General features: G+C 36.9%; 3 protein-coding genes across 3 annotated transcripts; all 3 read left to right on the top strand.

Annotated features, from left to right (window-relative positions):
• Positions 1-928: 928 nt before the first annotated feature.
• Positions 929-4,856, top strand: LOC108828460 (MLO-like protein 11). Its single transcript, XM_018602166.2, has 15 exons — positions 929-1,436; positions 1,527-1,584; positions 1,680-1,930; positions 2,011-2,127; positions 2,258-2,318; positions 2,514-2,608; positions 2,843-2,917; positions 3,049-3,134; positions 3,308-3,357; positions 3,478-3,518; positions 3,594-3,764; positions 3,854-3,889; positions 3,985-4,052; positions 4,136-4,196; positions 4,274-4,856. Exons 1-15 carry the CDS (start codon positions 1,296-1,298, stop codon positions 4,670-4,672), a joined length of 1,710 nt encoding a protein of 569 aa, XP_018457668.2. The 5' UTR covers positions 929-1,295; the 3' UTR covers positions 4,673-4,856.
• Positions 4,857-9,431: 4,575 nt separating this feature from the next.
• LOC108828461 (uncharacterized) lies at positions 9,432-12,469 on the top strand. Its single transcript, XM_056994159.1, has 13 exons — positions 9,432-9,897; positions 9,975-10,087; positions 10,166-10,222; positions 10,330-10,425; positions 10,513-10,583; positions 10,724-10,766; positions 10,859-10,939; positions 11,026-11,085; positions 11,206-11,256; positions 11,340-11,437; positions 11,561-11,609; positions 11,709-11,753; positions 11,843-12,469. Exons 1-13 carry the CDS (start codon positions 9,534-9,536, stop codon positions 12,290-12,292), a joined length of 1,578 nt encoding a protein of 525 aa, XP_056850139.1. The 5' UTR covers positions 9,432-9,533; the 3' UTR covers positions 12,293-12,469.
• A 1,423-nt stretch (positions 12,470-13,892) lies between these two features.
• LOC108833535 (DEAD-box ATP-dependent RNA helicase 42) lies at positions 13,893-16,380 on the top strand. The gene is made up of 8 exons (XM_018606946.2): positions 13,893-14,586; positions 15,140-15,185; positions 15,295-15,344; positions 15,431-15,472; positions 15,564-15,677; positions 15,767-15,845; positions 15,938-16,009; positions 16,099-16,380. Exons 1-8 carry the CDS (start codon positions 13,946-13,948, stop codon positions 16,144-16,146), a joined length of 1,092 nt encoding a protein of 363 aa, XP_018462448.1. The 5' UTR covers positions 13,893-13,945; the 3' UTR covers positions 16,147-16,380.
• The last annotated feature ends 1,059 nt before the right edge of the window (positions 16,381-17,439 follow it).

The raw sequence follows: 17,439 nt of genomic DNA, 5'->3' as shown, positions 1-17,439 counted from the left end.
AAACACTAAGCCTAAACTCTAAAATTTAAATTAAAACATTAAACATTAAATCTTAAAAATACCAAATCCTTAATCCTAAAAAAAAGTTTAGGATTTACCCAAAGGTTTAGGGTTTAGAGTTTAGGATTTAGGGTTTAATATTTCGATGACGGCGTTAAAATATATAATTTTTTTTGCATATACTAGAGTTTAGGATTTAGAGTTTAAGATTATCCAAGGGTTTAGGGTATACCCAAGGGTTTAGGGTATATCCAAGGGTTTAGGGTATATCCAAGGGTTTAGGGTTTAGGGTTTATTTTATTCTTTGAAAATGTTAAAATATATTTTTTAAATCACTTTTTGTAACTACTATTATTTATATTTGTTTTTATTTTATTTATTTTAAAGCATAAAATAACATTTTTTTTCTTTTTTGAACATTAAAATAACTTGATAATATTTTGTTTCCTTATTTAAAAGATATCAATTGTGAAATGAGTGATTTCTATTGGTTGGGTGAACCTCTATATTCACTCTAGGGGTGAACCCAAGAATAACTCTTATACAATACTTTCGTGAACGAAAATTAAACAAATTAAAAGTTCTTCCTCCTTTCCATGAAACTATACTTACGTTCTAAAAATATGTTTTCCAAACATGGAACAGGAAATTGAATTTGGACGGAACATCCATGTAACCTAGCAATTAAGCTAAGTGTTTATAAGCAAAAAAGGTGATTAAGATCTACAAATAGTTTACGAAGAAAACAAAATGGAACCAGAAAAAGGAGGTAGGTCCCATAAGAGTGAAAAGCGAGAAGAGAGTATCTTATCATGTGAAGTTGAGGAAGGTTGTTTTCGGGTATCTGTCAGAATCTTCTTCGCTTTGTTTTTCCTCCTTTCCTTGTCAACATTTATTATTTATTTTCGTTTGGTCGGCTCGATAACACAAATCTACGCACTTGGCACAACTAACCATCTGCACATGAAGTCAACCAGTTGTGACCTGAACACAGCTTTTGTTTTCTACTTCTAAAAAAATTAATTATATTTTTCTATAATCCAAATTCATACTGTATTCACCTTCAACAAAACATCTCTCTCTCAACAACGCTCTGCCGCTGAATAATTGATTGATTTTCTGGAGCTTCACTGCAGTCGACAAATCTCACCACAGGATATCAATCTTACTTGGTTTCGATCGATTGTTACTTTTTTTTTTTTGGTAAACATGTTAAGAAAGTTATGAGTGATCTTATTTTTCGGTAAGTTTAGTTGCAATTTTTAGAAAGTTGAGTTGTCTAAAAAATAAATCCAATGGGAGAAGGAGAAGAAAACGGAGCAGAGTCAAACGACAGATCCTTGGCTTTATCTCCTACTTGGTCTGTTGCTCTAGTCTTGACTGTCTTCGTCGTTGTTTCCCTCATCGTTGAGCGTTCCACCTATCGTCTTAGCACAGTGAGTACCCTCCATTCATATGTCTCATCATCTTCAACCTCTTTTCTTTTTTTTTTTCTTCTCAATCGCTTGTTTTTGTTTTGGGCATAGTGGTTGAGGAAGACAAAGAGGAAACCTTTGTTTGCTGCTTTGGAGAAGATGAAAGAAGGTTTTCTTTTGATTATCCAAACACTTTTTTCATGATTGATCATTTGTGTGTGTTTGGTTTCCTAATATATATTTTTGTTTCTTTTTTTTGGTCAGAGTTGATGCTGCTTGGCTTCATATCACTTCTTCTGACAGCTACATCTAGCACCATAGCCAACATATGTGTCCCTTCAAGTTTCTACAACGTCAGATTCGTTCCTTGTACAAGATCCGAGATTAAAGAGGAAGAACTTGAAAACGAATCATCTGTCCAGAGGAATCTTTTGACCAAATCCTTCTTTTTCGACATCTTTAGGCGAAGAAGGCTGGGGGAAGAAGGCATTCACCAGCGTGCCACTTGCAGCGAGGTATACTTAAATGGTTTACAATAGCATTTAGATAGAGAATATGCTGGTCATTTCTAAGGGACTACATTCAAATCTTGCAGGGGCATGAGCCGTTTGTTTCATACGAAGGCCTAGAACAGCTGCATCGCTTCATCTTTATAATGGCGGTTACTCATGTTACTTACAGCTGCTTGACCATGCTCCTTGCCATCGTCAAGGTTGCATCTCCTTTTCTTCATCAGCTGAAGTTCTAGCTTCTCCAAAAATATAAGCAACTCAGTAGTGTTAGATCTTGGAAGAACCTCTGTTTTTTTAACATGTTTGATTGGGCATGCTTCTCTTATCCAGATTCATAGTTGGAGGATCTGGGAAGATGTAGCTCGCATAGATCGACATGATTTCTTAACTGGTGAGCGCGAATGAGTCTGCTGTCTTATACAGTTTCAAGTGCTGTTACTCTGTATTGACAGTGTCCTCATTATAATGATGTTTAGAGCATTATGCTTTATATGATTGCTCGTTGATGTGGTTTAATTATTGATTATTCAGTGTTCATGTCTCCCTTGGGGAAAGATTTATAATTTGTTTTTCTTTTTGGACGCAGCGTTGACAAGGAAAAAAGTATTAAAAAGGCAAACAACATTTGTTCAGTATCATACATCTGCTCCTCTGGCCAAGAATAAATTGCTTATATGGGTGGTACATTTCAACCTCCTTTCTCTATAAAAATACGAAGACAAACTGTAAATATGCATTTCTTTATTTTCTTGATCTTTGTCAAGACCAAACTATTGTCTTTATGATGAAGTTTGAATAAACCAGATTGGTATATATTCACCAAGCTAAGGTGATAGTTTTGGAATTCACTTAGTATACATTGTCTGTGTTACTGGTTCATATAGACTGAGATGTCTTCGGTTGTTATGTGTGCAGACATGTTTCTTCAGGCAATTCGGACACTCTGTTGTTCGTTCTGACTATCTTACTCTCCGGAAGGGATTCATTGTGGTGAGTGATACTCTGTGCCATATGCACCTTTGCACTTTCCACTCTGGTTGTATGAGTGACAATAATGCTACAACTATATATATATATAATTAATTGATGTTGTTTCTCCTTTTTCTTTCTTTTATGAGCAGAATCACCACCTCACATTAAAGTACGATTTTCACAGCTACATGATTCGCTCTATGGAGGAAGAGTTCCAAAGGATAGTAGGTGTAAGGTGAGCTACCTTGTCTTGCAGAAACATTGTGTGATATATCAAACTTAAGCTTTATATTTATCAAGTTCAGAGACATCTTGTGCTTAACTATTTCACTATGCTACTTTGTCTACCACAAATGATACTGGTATTGACTATTAACTGAATAGTTTTTCTTCAATGATCTTCTACAGTGGGCCGCTTTGGGGGTTTGTAGTTGCTTTCATGCTCTTCAACATAAAAGGTTTGACAAAATCAAATCAAAAGACAGATGATATCATTTTATGTTTTCTTATAGTCCAATAGTGAAAAATCTTTCATATGATGGGATTTGATTTTAAATATTTGCCTCTTGATACTGCAGGATCAAATCTCTATTTCTGGATAGCAATCATACCTGTCACTGTAAGAAATACATTTTCATTTAATTTCAGAACATGGCAGCTTTAGTAAAATTTCAACTCCAATTTTGTTTTCCAGCTTGTTCTTTTGGTTGGTACCAAGCTGCAACATGTGATAGCAACTTTGGCATTGGAGAATGCTGGTTTAACAAAATATCCTTCTGGAGTTAAGCTGAGACCTAGAGATGAACTCTTTTGGTTCAATAAACCAGAACTGCTCTTGTTCCTCATCCATTTCATTCTATTCCAGGTTTGCAATATCTTTCCTTCACATCCCTAGGTCCCATGGTCAGAGTCTTGAATAAAACTTGCAGCTAATTGCTTTCCATTCTCCAACAGAATTCTTTTGAACTGGCTTCATTCTTCTGGTTCTGGGTATGCAAAGAAACCATATAACAAATTGATCTTTTGTAGGCCTATAGATTTGTTTTTGAACTTGCAATACATTTGTTCTTGATTTTTTTCTTCAGTGGCAGTTCGGTTACAACTCTTGCTTCCTTAAGAATCATCTCCTTGTCTACTTTCGACTTACTTTAGGGTAATGAAACCATTTTTCTTTCCCCTGATAGCCTATAGACTGGTTGCGCATATGAATTAAAGTAATTGAGTTCCTCTTTGTAGTTTTGCTGGACAGTTTCTATGCAGTTACAGCACACTGCCACTATATGCATTGGTTGCTCAGGTAATTGAGAAAGTCAACTGAAGCTTTCTGACTTTTGATAGTTTCCTAATGGATTGTTTCATCGGTTTGACTCCTAGATGGGAACCAACTATAAAGCGGCTCTGATACCTCAGAGGATAAGAGACACGATTAAAGGTTGGGGAAAAGCGACAAGAAAGAAAAGAAGACATGGTTATTACGGTGATGATTCAACTGTTAGAACAGAAACAAGCACGGTTGCATCTATTGAAGAATATGACCATCAAGTGCTTGATGTTGTTGAAACTTATCATCAACAACAACAAGGTACTGAGCTAGAGTTACAGCCAGTCCAACCTCGTAATGCTTCTTCTTCTGTACCTAATGAATCTTCAAGTAGAGTTGGAACACCTCTTCTTCGATGTGTCTCTATTTCTTCAGCAACGACCCCAGATCTAAGACCAGAATCTGTGGAGCCGCTCTCGAGATCCTCTTCATTGCCAGTGAGAAGAGAATGATATAAGATATACATACTCATTAAGATGAGCTGAGTCGCGGTTGTGAGGATTGATTTAGAGGAATGTAAGTTTGTAGGAGTGTTTTGAGTAGAAACATGTATAACAAGCATACATAATCGCCTGGACATGATTAATTTCTGGAGCTACAACTTGAAAAGCCGCAGTAATTAATTTAGAAAACTAATGTCTCTACTAATTTAACTTGGTTTAACAAAATTCACGGCGGTGGAGGCGAGGCAACCAAACTAAACCGGATTAAAGGAATCCTACCTAAGTAGACAGTCATAAGTACTCCAATGATTTAAGAAAAAAACATTTTAAATATGAGATTTGAACTGAAAATCAAATAAATATATGAAATTCCGAAACATAATTTACATACTCAAATTGTAAATTATATACATATCTGAAATAACCAAAATTATTTCAAAATATAATTATAAATTTGAATATGTGAGTTATGCCTAAACAAAAATATACAAATGTTTTTAGCTGTTTTTGTTAAAATGGAACACTTTATTTCAAAATAAACAAATGACCGAAAAATGTCAACTATTGAACCAATATTTAGTTTGTTAGAACTGAACCAATATTTAGTTTGTTAGAACTAAACCAATATTTAATTATAACTATTTCAAAATATCCCAAATCTCGAATAATATGTTACATGCTACTATGCTAGGATTTGGGATATTTTGAAATAGTTATAATTAATTTGGTGTATCCAATCTAAACCAAATACAAAAAAAGTTTGGTTCTATATTAGGGTTTTTTGCAAAATTGACTCAAAACTCAAAGTCAAACGCAAAAGTAACCTTTTTTTTTTCTTTTGCCCTATTCACCCTACATGTTCACAGTATTTACGAAAATGCCATTAATTTTTTTTTTATGTTTTTCGAAAATGATCATTTTACTCTCTCAATCTCATCATCTTCAAGTATTTACAAGATTGCCATCGCCTTCAATACCCCAACTACCATGAACAACCAATTTGAAGCTGTTAATGCACCTGAAATCGATTTACTGTCTCTCTCTCAATTGTTATGAACCGAAAACAACATCTCTTTCACTTTGTCTCCATATTCATCCAAAAAACTCAAGCTTTTGATTTTAAATTTTTTTTTGTTGATAAAGACATTCAAGCTTACTATTCTTGGTGGGTTACTCTCGTTTAAGGTTATGGGTGTTTGGAGAAGACTTCTGTATGGTAAAGAAGTCATCTCACTAATTTAATGTATGAAATTGGAAAAATTTCCAGATCTGTCCGCGTAGAAGACTTACCTGTAAGTCGTCTGGCTGTAGAAGACTTACGGTTAAGTCTTCTGGACAAAGAGACGACTTACTTGTAAGTCGTCCATCTTTCTTTGTTTAGAAAAAAAACCCGAGAATATCCTAGACGACTTACTAGTAAGTCGTCTAGGATAAACGGGTTACTTTTGCATTTGACCGAATTGTGTCAGATATTTGACTTTTCCCAGACGACTTACTAGTAAGTCGTCTCTGGGGAAACCAAAAAAATCAATATTTTATTAAAGCTAGACGACTTACTGGTAAGTCGTCTCAGGTCAGTTTTGCAATTGGAAAAACAACTTAAATATTTATTTTCTCCCAGACGATTTACTTGAAGATCGTCCAGTCAGAAGACTTACTTGAAGGTCGTCCAGTCAGAAGACTTACTTGAAGGTCGTCCAGGATAAGTAAATTCGTCCAGATTTTATTCTGAGATTCTGGTCAAACCTTGCTTATCTCAGACGACTTCCGTGTAAGTCGTCTATCTGGACGACTTCCGTTTAAGTCGTGTTGAAAAAATAAAAATTTCAGTTTTATTTTCGAATTTTAAACTAACATGAGACGACTTACAAGTAAGTCATCTCGTTTTAATAAAATATTGAGTTTTTTGTTTTCCCAGAGACGACTTACTAGTAAGTCGTCTAAGAAAAGTCAATTTTTCTAACACAATTCGGTCAAATGCAAAAGTAACCCGTTTATCCGAGACGACTTACAAGTAAGTCGGCTGGTGTTTTTTTTTTAACAAACAAAACTGGACGACTTACTTGTAAGTCGTCCAGCTTAAAGTCAATTGCCAAAATGACCTCTTCGGACGACTTACTTGTAAGTCGTCTAAGTATTCTAGATGACTTACCAGTAAGTCGTCTGCGTCAATATTTAGTAAACTTTCATTTTCTCCAAAACTATAAAGATTTTTTTTACATTTTTTTATCAATTCATGTATATTAATCAATATTGGAGCTACTGAATTAAATTTATAACATAATTGGTGATATTTAAGAGTTTACCAACATCACTTCATGTTAATCAAAGTTTCTAGCTAATGTGTTTTTATTTTTGATTTTTTGCAGATGATACGTCGGTTACCTGCAGTGTATGGAGAATGGTTGTGGAAAGAAGGCTGTTGGGATTTTGTGGTTGATGATTCCAAAAGAGGAGAATGTTTTTTTTGAGTGAAGGTTCGACACATGCTGAATTTGTTGCAATGGCTGAAGAAGATTTTAACTTGGATATGAGCATAGAGTCTGTGGAGATGACCTTTTTCCCTTCAATGTATCCAGCGAAGATGGCAAGGTACGCGAGCCGCTTGCGATCATCCCGAGACCACTTTTTGCATCTCTTGAGTGCTGCTATTATCTGGTCAGTAGATGGCCCAGCATTGATATTAACTCCCAACTTCGCCCAGAAAGCAGACATCTCCGGCGTAGCAAGACAGTACAGACTCTCAAGGTCCTCGATGTACTCACAGTTTAGACCAGTGAGCTTTTCAAACTCTATCAGTGAAAACCTCAGCGGTTCTGGACCAACGAGACACTCCAGCTCATACTTCTTCTTTATGTCGAGCTGGAAACCGAGCATGAAGTGAACCAGCCTTGAAGCCCAACCAAATCCCAACTCTTGGAACTTGATGAAAACTCTCAACTTCGACTCCTTCAGCGCTTCATATTCTCGATGATCAAGAGCCTCCTCTAAAGCATGATGCAACGTCGTACAATCCGTGTGATACGAAATGCTCTTAATTGGGTTGGACTCTTTCCCTAATGTATATTTCCTCCGGGGGAGTTTTGGAATATCCATATTTTTGTCTGCAAAACAATCAAAGACAGAAACAATCAAAGACAAAAACAATCAAAGACAACAACCATCTCAAACAGACAACCATCTAGTATTGAAGTTCAAGTTATAAGTTTGGAAGACTTTCCAGACGACTTGTATTAAGTCGTCTGGCTTATATTTAAGTCTTCCGCAAAGTCTTCCAAGACATCCAATAGAACAGTTCAAAGCCCACCTGAAAATTCGGAGAAGATATAGTCGCCTTCGACACAGCGGTTATAGATCTGCCAAAATAGACGACAAATTAAGAAGCGCGGTCAGAACGACTATAGATAGAGACAACGTTTTATGTTCTCAATAACTTACCGGCGGCGGAGTTCGGCGAGACGCCTCTGGGAGTCTCGGCGCTAGGGTTTACAGAGAACCGGCGGAGAGAACGAGACACGAAACGGCGCTAGGTTTACAGAGAAACGGTGTTATGGTTTAGGGAGAAACGGCGTTAGGGTTTCCTCTCAAATCTGAAATAGAGGAAGCGGCGTTAGGGTTTCTTCTCAAATCTGAAATAGAGGAAGCGGCGGTGAGAACGGTGCTTAGAACGTCGGTGATAACGGCGGAGATATAATCGGCGGTGAGAACGATGGATTAGAGAGAATCGACGGAAATCGTCTTTTAAATCGTCTTTAGGGTTTTGAGAGAAACGGCGTTAGGGTTTTTTTCTGAATTTCGCGAAACAGTGAATAAAAAAAAATCATCTTATATATGTCCAGTAAATATCCGGTTAGGGGTCCGGTTTGCAAGACTTACTGGTAAGTCGTTTGTGGAATACTATACATCACCTGACTTACTAGTAAGTCGTCTACCGTAAATATATTCACCAGACGACTTACTAGTAAGTCGTCCAGACCCTAAATTTAACCCCTAAACTAAATTGACTAAAATTAACTAACTAAACACGTTATAAAATCAAATTAAACTTGCTTAGTGATTACTATACACAGAAATAAACACATTTGGGTAAATTTCATATTTTTCAAAAATACTTTTATGCTTTCCAAAATCTAACCCTAAGAACACATACAATACTACAACATATGTTGGCACTCACTACTTTCAACACTCACTATTTTCACTCATCTATGTCGAAAACAATTCACTTTTGTTATATCTTAATTTATATCACTTAAAACATATGTTAGTTATATGATTTTTATTTTTCACTTATCAAAATATTTTTTACAAATTTTTTAATTTTTTTTTTTAAAAACAATACCAAACGACTAACTTGTAAGTCTTCTGGTAGAAACGTAAAAAGCATTTTGTTTTTTTTTTGTTTCTACACAAGGGGCATGTTGTAATTTCAATATTTCCTAAAGTCACTTTTGCATTTGATTCATGTTTGAGTTTACTTTTGCATTTGAAATCAAGTTGTGAGTCACATTTGGCAATTTTCCCTCTATATTATCGGTTTTCAATTAAATTACCCGAGTGGACCTGAACCAAAGAAAAACATATCTAAACCGTTTCAAAACCAAAGTTCGATTTATGGAAAAAAAATCATAAACCATTCGTAACCGAGCTATTAATAAAAATTCGATAGAACCAAACAAAACCGGTCTTGAATATCTTCTTCTCGTTGGTCGGAGGGTTTTTACGCAGAAATAAAACCATTATTTATTTAAGGATTATTTCCCCCCTTTATTTCCTTCTTCAGTTCGGACACATACATTAATTTTGGTTCTGTACCATCCACGGCGGCGTGAAAACCCTAAACCCCAGATTCAGCCTCCGCCAATCTCCAATGGAGCCTGAAGCTCAGGCTTTCGTATACGACGCTCTTCCTCCACTCAGCCTCTCAGACACGAACCAGTCCCCACCCACCCTCGACGAATCTCACAACTATTCTGTTTTCCGCAACGAGATCTCCGATCTAACCGAGACCACAGCTCCGGTTGAATCAGAAACGGTGGATTTCTTCTCACTGGACGTCGACGCCGACGCCGGGGAGAACGAGAACGGCGACGAGTTTGTTACGCCGGTTGTGGCGGCATCGAAGAAGAGCAGAAAGAGGAGGAAAGAGAAAGAAGCTGAAGAGCCCAGATTGGAGACTAACTGGTTTAACGAGAAGAGCTGTTCCAAGATCCCAATGCTTCAACTCCATAAAGGTTAAATTTTTGATAATAATTAAATAAATTCGAAAGTTGAGAGTTTTTTTTGTTGATTCTCTTTTTTGGTGTTGCAGAGATAGTTGATTTCAGCGAGTTTCTCTTACCAACTCTAGAAGAGAAAGCTCAGCGTGATGCAGCTATGGATAGTGTTCGTAGTGTTATTCAGTATATCTGGCCTGATTGCAAGGTAAGTTACCATATGAAAAGCTTAAGCTTTCTCTGAGTAGAGTTTCATTCAAATGTGTATTCTCTCTCTCTGCTGCAGGTAGAAGTTTTTGGTTCATACAAAACCGGGCTTTATCTTCCAACAAGTGATATCGATGTAAGTGTTCATTCTTGTTAGGTTTATAAGAATGCTGTAGACTATTTGTGTGTCGAACAGATATCCAAATGTTTTTTTTTTTTAAACTTTTGGCTTGAAATATAAAGGTTGTCATATTGGAGTCCGGTATCACAAATCCTCAACTAGGTCTGAAAGCACTCTCCAGAGCATTGTCACAAAGGGGGATTGCAAAGAGTATGCAGGTATTTTTTTTTTCTCTCTTATGATAACATGTCAGTGTCTCAGAGAGAAGGATCGTGTCTCATAGTTAGATTTCTGATTTTGTGCAGGTGATTGCTAGGGCTCGTGTACCAATTATCAAGTTTGTCGAGAAGAAAAGCAGTATCTCATTTGATCTAAGGTTATTATTATTTACCTACTAGACAATTGCTGCAAAAGCCTTCGTGGTTTATGTTTGATAAGAAAGCTTCTGCATATGACTTTTGTCAATGAGTTATGTGAAGTTACTATCAGTTATTAAGTTTGGCATTGGGTTTGCAGTTTTGATATGGAGAATGGACCAAAGGCTGCTGAGTTTATACAGGTTTATGATATTCTTGTTGCTCATAATTTTTTTTGTGATTTCAGCTAAATAATAGTATATTTTTACCAGCTTATCATGTTCTGACGTTTCAGGATGCTGTATTAAAGTTGCCTCCTCTACGACCGCTGTGTCTAATTCTTAAAGTATTTCTACAGCAGAGAGAACTCAATGAGGTCTGGAAATAGTTTTTGCTTTCGTATAGATCATCCTTCTTCGCAGTCCCAAACTTTCAATAATTGTATTTATTGTTTTTTGGCAGGTGTACAGTGGTGGGATTGGTTCATATGCACTTTTAGCAATGCTCATCGCATTTCTCAAGGTAACAGTGGTTACTTAAAATCTCACATTACCAGACCTCCTTCACTTTCCGAATAAAAGAGAAAAAAAAATTCTTGAAAACTGGACTTACTTTGTACCTTTTGTTTATTTTATGAAACAGTACCTCAAAGATGGTCGAAGCCCACCAGAGCATAACTTGGGAGTTCTGTTGGTATGTTCTTGTCATTGCTACTCGAAGCTTATGATTGTATTGTTGGCTATAAGATCTTTCTTTCTTCTTTGTCCTTACTGTAGGTTAAGTTCTTTGACTTTTATGGGAGAAAGTTAAACACCGCTGATGTGGGTGTATCTTGCAAGAAGGGAGGTTCTTTCTTTTCAAAGTCCAACAAAGGGTAACTCACTAACTAAACCGACACTGGACTTGATTCTCATCTTTATTGGCTATACCTTTTGCGTCTACCTTTTGCGTCTTTTAGAGAGTTTACCTTTGTCCTTTTTGTTTTTTGTCTCTCCAGTTTCCTGAACCAAGCCCGGCCAGGGCTCATCTCTATCGAGGATCCAGAGGTCAGTTATCAACGAGCTTTGGTTTTGTATAAACACAAGCGTTAGAATGTAACAGATAAAAGATGAACTGGTTTCTTTATGTTTTATTTGGCTAACCAGACACCAGAGAATGACATTGGCAAGAGCTCATTCAACTACTTTCAGGTTCTCTTCACACTTGTTAGAAAATTATTTTATACTTTTAACAAGGTGGATATATGCTTATTAAAAAAAAAACGAGTTCTTTCTTGCAGATTCGTTCAGCGTTTGCAATGGCCTTGTCTACTTTAACAAACACGAAAGCTATTCTAGCTTTAGGACCGAACCGAAGCATTCTCGGCACAATAATCAGACCAGACCGGATCCTGTTAGAGCGCAAAGGTGGGAAAAACGGGGACGTCACTTTCAACAGCTTGCTTCCCGGGGCAGGAGAGCCGTTGCCAATGTCGGCTAGCGGCAAAAGCAATGGAGGGCTTTTCTGCAACTGGCAACTCGAGGAAGACGAGGAAGGCTCGTTCCCAAGAGGGGATGCTGTGAATGGAGACAGTACTCCTGTACTAGTTGACACTCCTGGTAAGGTAACCACTAAAGAGTCGTCTCGGAAGAAGAAGAGTAAGAGCAAGAGCAAGAAGAAGGTGGTGGATGATGATGATGATGAAGAAGAAGAACCGAGTTCGAAGAAAAGAAGACGGAAGAATAAGTAAGTATGAAAGAGGAGGCCTCAGCCTTTCAGTGTAAATTATAATTTGGTAAAAACAGATATAACGCTGTTGTAACAAATTAAAAATTTACCATCAGTTTTGAGTAGTTTCTAAATTTATGTAAGGTGTTATTGACATTTGTTAAATTAAGTTTAAGATATTGTTCCGTTTAGGATTTCAGTTGGTGGACAGTTTGAGTTATTGAACACTGAAGGTAGTTGGTTTCAACATTAAAGAAGCACTAGCAAACTACCTCTTGAAAAGTGGTAGTGAACTCTCTACATGTGTTTCCACAGTACGAGGAACACTCTCTGTACTCTTCACAGTTTAGACAGCTCCCTCTCCGTCAATGCTTAGCTACTCTGCTTCCACCAACGTTGGAATTCAACTCGACAGAGTCCTTATCTTCAACATTCTGCCTCCTCCTCAGCAGCTCAAGAACGATCTGTCATCTGTGATGTCCCATCACACATCTCAAACTCCTCCAGAGTTAAAACTCCCAACCGCTACCTACTACTACAGCCTCTTCAACTTCTCCAATATTCCAGCTTCTCTTACTTCAGTGGTACACATTTTCTGCTCAAGAACAAACATGTCTGCCGTTTTCATGAAATGAACTTTCAATATCTGTTCAATGTCCCTAGAAGAGGATTCCAACCGCTTCTATGTGCAACTTCCTAAACCTCATCCGGATTTTATATATATATATATATGTATGTGTTGTTTTGGTTAATAATACTTGGGTATATAGATAGATTTTTATAATAACTCTGTAAAAGTGTGCCGTAGTATTTCAGAGAATCCACCATTTCATTTGGTGGTTGTATAACCAAACAAACCACGGTCCTGGGTTGCACGGAAGCTTTATCGAACGTCCGTTTCCCGCTTCGGAATCGGAATTGGAATCAGAATCTCACAGAAGCTTACGGAATCTCGATTCCAAAACGCTTCTGAAATATTCTCTTAAGTAACACATTGGAAGCTTACGATTCTATTTTGGAATCACGCTTCCGTTTCTTAAAAAACCACAATGTCATAAATCAATAAAACTATAAAATTATAGTTTTAATTTATATAAAATCAAAATTTTAATAGTAAAGAAAATGAGTGAATAGAAATATACAAATATTAAAAACAATACTATAAATTATCTTTATGCATTGAAGTTTTTATTAAAAGGTACAGTATATCTTATATGCAAATATATTGTGTAAATTATCTTTTAAACTTAATTTATGTGTATTTTCACAGTTTTGACATGAAATATTTTAAAATATTATAAATGAATAAATGCTTTATTTTAAATCTAAATTATATAACTTTTAGTCCTAAATTTTATAAGATTATCTTATATTTTAATATATATACTTATATATAGATATACGCTTCCAACACGTACCCGTTTCCTAGTTTTTTAAAAAATTCTGCTTCTGCGTTTCCATACGCTTCCGCTTCCACGTACCCGCTTCCGTTTCCATGTAACATAGCCACGGTCACGTTGTTACTACTACTACTGGGCCTTCTTCAACGACAATGTCTAGAAATGGGCTTTGTCAATCACAGCCCAATCCGCATTGCTTTTAGGATTCAAAACCTTTCATTACGCCTTCGATCTAGGGTTGGGTCGAGGGGGTAACTCACCGGCGATTTTGCGAGATGGGAAGAGACCGCGACGACTCTCCGCCGGAGAAGGCGAGATGCGACGTCGAGGATAAAGACTACAGAAGAGAATCATCCCGGGAGAAATCGAGCCGTATCGAAAAGAAGCCGGTCGAAGAAGAAGTGAGTCGGCGCGAATCGAAGAGAAAATCAAAAGACGGCAGAGACTCCGATTCAGGTTCGGGACTGGAGAGTGGTAGCGAGTCCGAGTCGGAGAAGGAAGAGAGACGTAGAAGTAGAAAGTCGAGAGGGAAAAGGAAATCAGATCGGAGGTCTCGTAGTAGACGAAGCAGGAGGAGACGCTACGATGATTCCAGTAGTAGCTCGGAATCGGAATCTGAGTCGGAGTCAGAGTATTCTGATTCTGAGGAGAGTGAGAGTGAGAGTGAGAGTGAGAGTGAGAGTGAGGATGAGCGGAGGAGAAGGAAGAGGAAGAGAAGGGAGAGGGAGGAGAGAGATAAGAAGAGAAGGAGGAGAGAGAAAGAGAAGAAGAAGAGAAGGAAGGTGAAAGGAGTTGATGGAGATGATAGCAGCAAGAAGAAGAAGCGAAAGAAGGAGAAGAAGTCTGAGAAGGCCAAGAAAGGAGCTGTCACTGAATCTTGGGGGAAATATGGAGTCATCAGAGAGACTGATATGTGGTACTGTTTCTTTCTCTTTCTCTTTGGAAAATCTTTAGCTATTACATGAGCAAGATGGATAGATTAGTTCGAAAACTGATATTCAAGAATCTGATTTTAGTTTTACAAATGTTAGTCTTTATGTAAAGACTAGTAAACTTGTGTTTGCTGTTTCTGAAACACAATTAGTTATTGAAGTTGCTGATTACTCATATATGTAAAGACTCTGTCCTTTTGGGGCATTACTATGGAGAAATAGATATATACTCGTGGATGTGATGTTAGTTCTACAAATGTTGAGTCATTTATGAATATTAACATACTAGCGTTTACTGTTTTTGAAATACAATTAGCTATTGATGTTGTTGATTACTCTCATATATGTAAAGACTGTTCTTTTTTTTTTTTGGAAAATCTTGGGCTTTAACATGGAGCTAGATAGATAGATACTCGCGGATGTAATGTTAATTCTAGAAATATGAATGTTGAGTCTTTTATGAAGATTAACATACTTGTATTTGCTTTCCTTAGATAGAAATCATATATTGAAGTTGTTCATTACTCATATATGTAGGAATAAACGACCAGAGTTCACAGCATGGCTGCTTGAAGTAAAAGAGGTAGCTCTATCTACTCTGTAACCTTATATTTTGCTTTGGACTTCATAGTAGTATGTATCATTTAGCTCTGTTTTGTGGATTGATTTTGGTTGTCTGCTTGGTCCAATAGGTCAACTTGGAAAGCTTGCCACCATGGGAAGAGAAGAAAATGTTTAAAGAGTATGCATCTCCTGAGCTTATGTTCGTATGAAGTTCTTCTTCTCGTTTCTGATATAACTTTGTGCACTTGATTGGTTCTTTCACAGTTTCATGGAAGATCACAATACTGGTACATTTACCTCCAAGAAGTAAGCTTTCTTTTGGTTGTGGATTGATGAATGTTGTTGAGTAGTTGTTAAAATTAGCTGTTCATTTCATATCTATTTGGAATTTTTGCAGGTACTATGACATTGATGGTTACTATAGACGTAAGTTGGAGAAAGAGATGAAGAAGGGTTTGAAGAAAGCTGGGCAGAGTGAACGGACTGTGTTCAATGACGAGGAGCAACGCCGGTACACCAAAGATTCTCACTTTAGATCAGCATACATTGAAATGCTCTGGATGGGTTGCTTTAAAGGCATGTTTGTGTGCGTGTTTTCAGGCTAGAGATGCAGGAAGCACGCGAGAAGCAGAAGGAAGAAGAAGTTTTAGCTCTAAAGCGATCAATGGAAGGCGGAATGGTCAGTTTCTTCTATGAAATCTTTGCTGTTTCCTCTGCCATTAATCTGGTTGCCTGCACAAATTTTACGCTGATTATATAATCTAATGGCAGGCTCAAGCTATGAAGGAACAAGCTCGGCTTAAGGAAGAAATGGTCTACTTGTACAAGATTGGGGACATGGAGGTTTGATACAAATACCTTTTTTCCTCTTCATCATCAGTTTTGATTTCGTTTTTAATGTTACGTTTTTGGTTTCGTCTTAATACACGCAGGGTGCAGCTGCTATTCAGAAAAGGTTGGATCCAGATGTTCCCATGTAATGTGGAGGTTTTGGTTTAAGCTACAACATCTTCTAGTTCTCGTTTCTAAGCTGTGTTCCAAGTATCGAGCTTGTGTAACACGGCATAAGAAGAAAAAAAAGCCAAAACGTTCATCTCTAGAGCTTTAAAGCATGATCTTGCCTTTTTTGGATATTATACACCATCGGCTAGTCAAGTATTGAAAACCGTTATGCTTTCTAATCGGCTAGTCAAGTATTGAAAACCGTTATGTTTTCTAATCGGCTAGTCAAGTATTGAAAACCGTTATGCTTTCTAGACTGTGTGTGACAGAGAAGAAAAATTGGACCCTTCCTAGAAATGGACCCTTCCTAAAAAATGATGCAAATATATAGTTACTATAGTATAAATAGAGTGATTTAGTAAGCTATAAAATGCGATTAAGGAATAAATGAAATATTATTTTTTAGAAATGTCTATTTTAAAAAAAAAATCACACATGAGAAATTGTGATTTCTATTTTAATATAATAAATATACATATATTTGAATAAAACTCAGAACGGACCAGATATCCGTTTTTAAATTTTTTAGTATTTGTAATTTGTTGTTTTTTAAATGAATATTGCTTTTTAATATTTGTTTTTCTTCGAAGTCTTATGGATATCCAAATTTTTCGAGTCAAATCGAATCAAATTAACTGATAAAATGTTCAGTTCTAACTGGACAAACGAACAATGGTTACACCAATAGAAGCTATAAGTAGAGATATATTTTTCTAATGGACATGACAATGTTAACACTATGTGATGTCAAGGAAAGATCTCTTGCAGTCGTAGCTGTCTTCCCGCCGGAATAACTGGATCTCGATGAAGTCATCATCCTCATAACCAACCCGGTCAATGAAACACTAGTACACCAGACTATCAAGTGGGGAATGCTTACCGTACTAGTACACCAGACTATCAAGTGGGGAATGCTTACCGTCAAATGTCGAAACCTTCAATGAAAGACGAACTCTCCAAGCCAAGAGGGAAGGGATGTGATGATAACAAATATTGATAACAAGATCTTCATAAGCTGGAAAAAGAAGAAGAAGAATCTACCAAGACACCCAAGCAGATGTCTCGGCACTGGGATAATCATTCTTCAACCATCCAGGTCTCCAGGTCGCAAGCAACACCATCTGGCCCAAATGAAACCACAGCAACATCCGGTCTTGACCAGAGAACCTGATCATGTTCTCTTTGAGATTGTTTTTTTGTCAAGTCCTCTTTAAGCTTCATGTTTTGTTTCTGAAGGAGAGACGAAAGGAAACAACAAAGCGGGAGATAAA

Source organism: Raphanus sativus, chromosome 9, assembly GCF_000801105.2.
Source record: "Raphanus sativus cultivar WK10039 chromosome 9, ASM80110v3, whole genome shotgun sequence".
NCBI classification, from domain to species: Eukaryota; Viridiplantae; Streptophyta; class Magnoliopsida; order Brassicales; family Brassicaceae; genus Raphanus; species Raphanus sativus.
This window is presented reverse-complemented; position numbering and strand designations above follow the sequence as displayed.

Coding starts and splice junctions, on each gene's coding strand:
- LOC108828460 (XM_018602166.2), top strand. CDS start 1,296: ATGGGAGAAGGAGAAGAAAACGGAGCAGAGTCAAACGACAGATCCTTG. Junction 2,128..2,257: donor TGCTCCTTGCCATCGTCAAG/GTTGCATCTCCT, acceptor TCTCTTATCCAG/ATTCATAGTTGGAGGATCTG. Junction 3,765..3,853: donor TCCATTTCATTCTATTCCAG/GTTTGCAATATC, acceptor ATTCTCCAACAG/AATTCTTTTGAACTGGCTTC.
- LOC108828461 (XM_056994159.1), top strand. CDS start 9,534: ATGGAGCCTGAAGCTCAGGCTTTCGTATACGACGCTCTTCCTCCACTC. Junction 9,898..9,974: donor AATGCTTCAACTCCATAAAG/GTTAAATTTTTG, acceptor TTGGTGTTGCAG/AGATAGTTGATTTCAGCGAG. Junction 10,223..10,329: donor TTCCAACAAGTGATATCGAT/GTAAGTGTTCAT, acceptor TGAAATATAAAG/GTTGTCATATTGGAGTCCGG.
- LOC108833535 (XM_018606946.2), top strand. CDS start 13,946: ATGGGAAGAGACCGCGACGACTCTCCGCCGGAGAAGGCGAGATGCGAC. Junction 15,186..15,294: donor GGCTGCTTGAAGTAAAAGAG/GTAGCTCTATCT, acceptor TTGGTCCAATAG/GTCAACTTGGAAAGCTTGCC. Junction 15,846..15,937: donor GATCAATGGAAGGCGGAATG/GTCAGTTTCTTC, acceptor ATCTAATGGCAG/GCTCAAGCTATGAAGGAACA.